The 2,453-nt window shown below is 29.6% G+C and overlaps 1 protein-coding gene across 1 annotated transcript in view; it reads right to left on the reverse strand.

The window, feature by feature from the left end:
• Positions 1-326: 326 nt before the first annotated feature.
• The window catches only part of LOC136795612 (1-acyl-sn-glycerol-3-phosphate acyltransferase alpha-like), a 31,982-nt gene continuing 29,855 nt past the window's right edge, over positions 327-2,453 (reverse strand). Inside the window, exons 6-7 of the mRNA XM_067046756.1 lie at positions 2,051-2,235; positions 327-485 (exon numbers count right to left, since the gene is read on the reverse strand). Coding sequence (XP_066902857.1) covers positions 411-485; positions 2,051-2,235 — 260 coding nt within the window. The 3' untranslated portion in view covers positions 327-410. The remainder of the gene's footprint in view (positions 486-2,050; positions 2,236-2,453) is intronic.

Genomic DNA, 2,453 nt, shown 5'->3' on the forward strand with positions numbered 1-2,453 from the left:
TATCATTTTATCTTATCATAGTTTCATTTTGTATCTTTTTAGCCCTGATGAAGCCCTGCAAAGTGGGGCGAAACGTCGGAAAATAAATAGTTGTAAACTATTTTTGTTTCACTATTGACCGCAACCTTGACCATCGTCTTATATATCAATTTTTACGGTCAACTATATATACATATTTAAAAGTAATAGTTGAATTTCATTTTTATTTAGTGTGATACATGTTTACGTCGAAATATAAATATTTTCATAATAAGATGTTAATAGTTGAGCGTATATTAATATGTGAAGATGGGAGGGGAAGGGGGGAGGGAGTGCGGTCAAAAATATACGAAAAAACAAAAACACATTTATTTTGTGCCGAAGTTATGACCTGAATTGTAGACCTTCTCTGGCAGATTTTCTGTCTAGAGTCATTGACTGAAATCTCCTTTCTCTACAAATAAATCCGAAACCCAAAAAGCAGGGATTTGAGGCTGTACTTCGATCTGCAAAATTAGTGGTAAACATTATTCAAACAGTTTATTATATTCAAAACATAAGTATAAACTCTATTTAGAGTGAATTGTTTTCCAAAAGTGTTTAGGATAAGGATTAATTCCAGGGAATGTTCCCAACATCCCGTTTATTGAGAATATCCAGTTAAAATTGTTGAGGAATTTTAGATTTTTTCCCCTAATACAATTAATTATTGCAACGATGCCTCTCGTCCAGGTTGTTGTGTTAGTTGGTTCTCTGACTCCAATGGAATATGTGAGGTGCTCTAGATCAGAAGGCCACGACAATACGTGTTCATACAGGTGAGGAGACGAATGGACAGAATGAGTCTTACTGGTACGAGCCTTAGATTTTCAAAGGATGGAAACTTCACTCTAACTGGTCAAGGGGATGGCAAGTCCTACAGGGACCAACTCCAGGTCCTTGCAAGAAGGAAAGGGAGCTATCCCTCAATTGTGAAGGGAATAGCAACTCTTATAGTACAAGAGCCGGGAAGAAAAAAAGGCAGTTATCTCACCCCAATTTTTTATTACTTCAATAAAAACTATGTATAATTACTGGTCAAAATTGATGAGTCTGCCAAGTATAGAAAAGGGGAATAAAAAATGGCGACTGTTTCAAAGGGATAAATCGGAGCTCTATATCTTAAGAAGTAGGAACAACGCAAGAAAACCTAAAAGAGCATCATTTAAAGAAGAGTTATTGTGCTAAAATATGAGCCCTAATAGAGGTAAATAACTCTATATAGATAGATAGTTTTCCAGATATAGCTTTTTAAAAAGCAACATTCCAAAAAAAAACCTCAATTTTTCTTTCGCAGTTCTATATCTTAAAAACTACCAACAACACTAGAAAATCTAAGACAACATTATTTAAAGAAGAGTAAATTTGCTGAAATATTAGCCCTAAAAGAGCTATTTACGTCCAATAGTTCTCGAGATATAGCTTTCTAAAAAGCAAAATTTCTTAAAAATCTACTGAAAGATTAGTAGTTAGTGAATTTATTTTGAGAAATCTATATCTCAGGAACTATGTGGCGTACAGATGTCTATTAAAGTTAGTTTAATGGATTATACAGAAGTTTTTTTTTGGATATATCTCTAGATCCATTAGACACACATATGTCTGCCAACAGTCAAAATCATGAAGATAGAAATTTTATGTTAAATTTTAATTTCAGTATTTACTCCCAAAAAACAAAAAAATAATATTTAATAATATATAATTAATAACTACTAAATAATTAAAAAATATGAGCTTCAACAAAAACATGCATAAACAAAACAAAATATTATTAAATCCCTAAAATAATACTTTACAAAACCAAAATTATATTTTTTTACAAATCAATGAAGAATAAAATGGTTTTGGACATATTTCTTCAATAAAATAATATTATCTAGAACATAAGTCTACGTATAACTCTTAAATTCACTTTTAAAATACAGAAAATTAAGAAATATGAAATTAGTACATTTTTATTTAAAATATTTCAATATTCAACCCAATTTATAAAAAGTTCATTGAGAAACTATTATAAAAAGGTCATAATTACATAATCTTTTCTATTTAAGTTTAATTTTGTATTTATATCATTCTGGAGGTAGTTTATTATTTCAGTTTGAAGCTTTTCATACTCATCCGACATCAGTTTATAAACCTTTTCGGTAAGAGAATCAACATCATCAAGTGTTAGGCCCTCAGTTGAAATCGGTTCAAGTGCCGATAACACAACCTTACCTGAAATATGTATTAAGAATTATTATGAGACAGGTAATTAACTGATATCGTGATTTCGAATAATATGTGTCTTAATATCCTCTTTTATGAGTAAATAATTATTTTTATATATAAATGATTTTTAGTATCTTTTATGTTAAATACCATTTCAATATGTTTATTTGTAGTATTTTTTTTTATTAGTTATTTATTGTAATTTACAACTGTACAAAATAATA

This window comes from Halyomorpha halys, unplaced genomic scaffold (assembly GCF_000696795.3).
Source record: "Halyomorpha halys isolate HHAL.00 unplaced genomic scaffold, Hhal_1.1 Scaffold506.1, whole genome shotgun sequence".
In the NCBI taxonomy this organism is placed as follows: domain Eukaryota; kingdom Metazoa; phylum Arthropoda; class Insecta; order Hemiptera; family Pentatomidae; genus Halyomorpha; species Halyomorpha halys.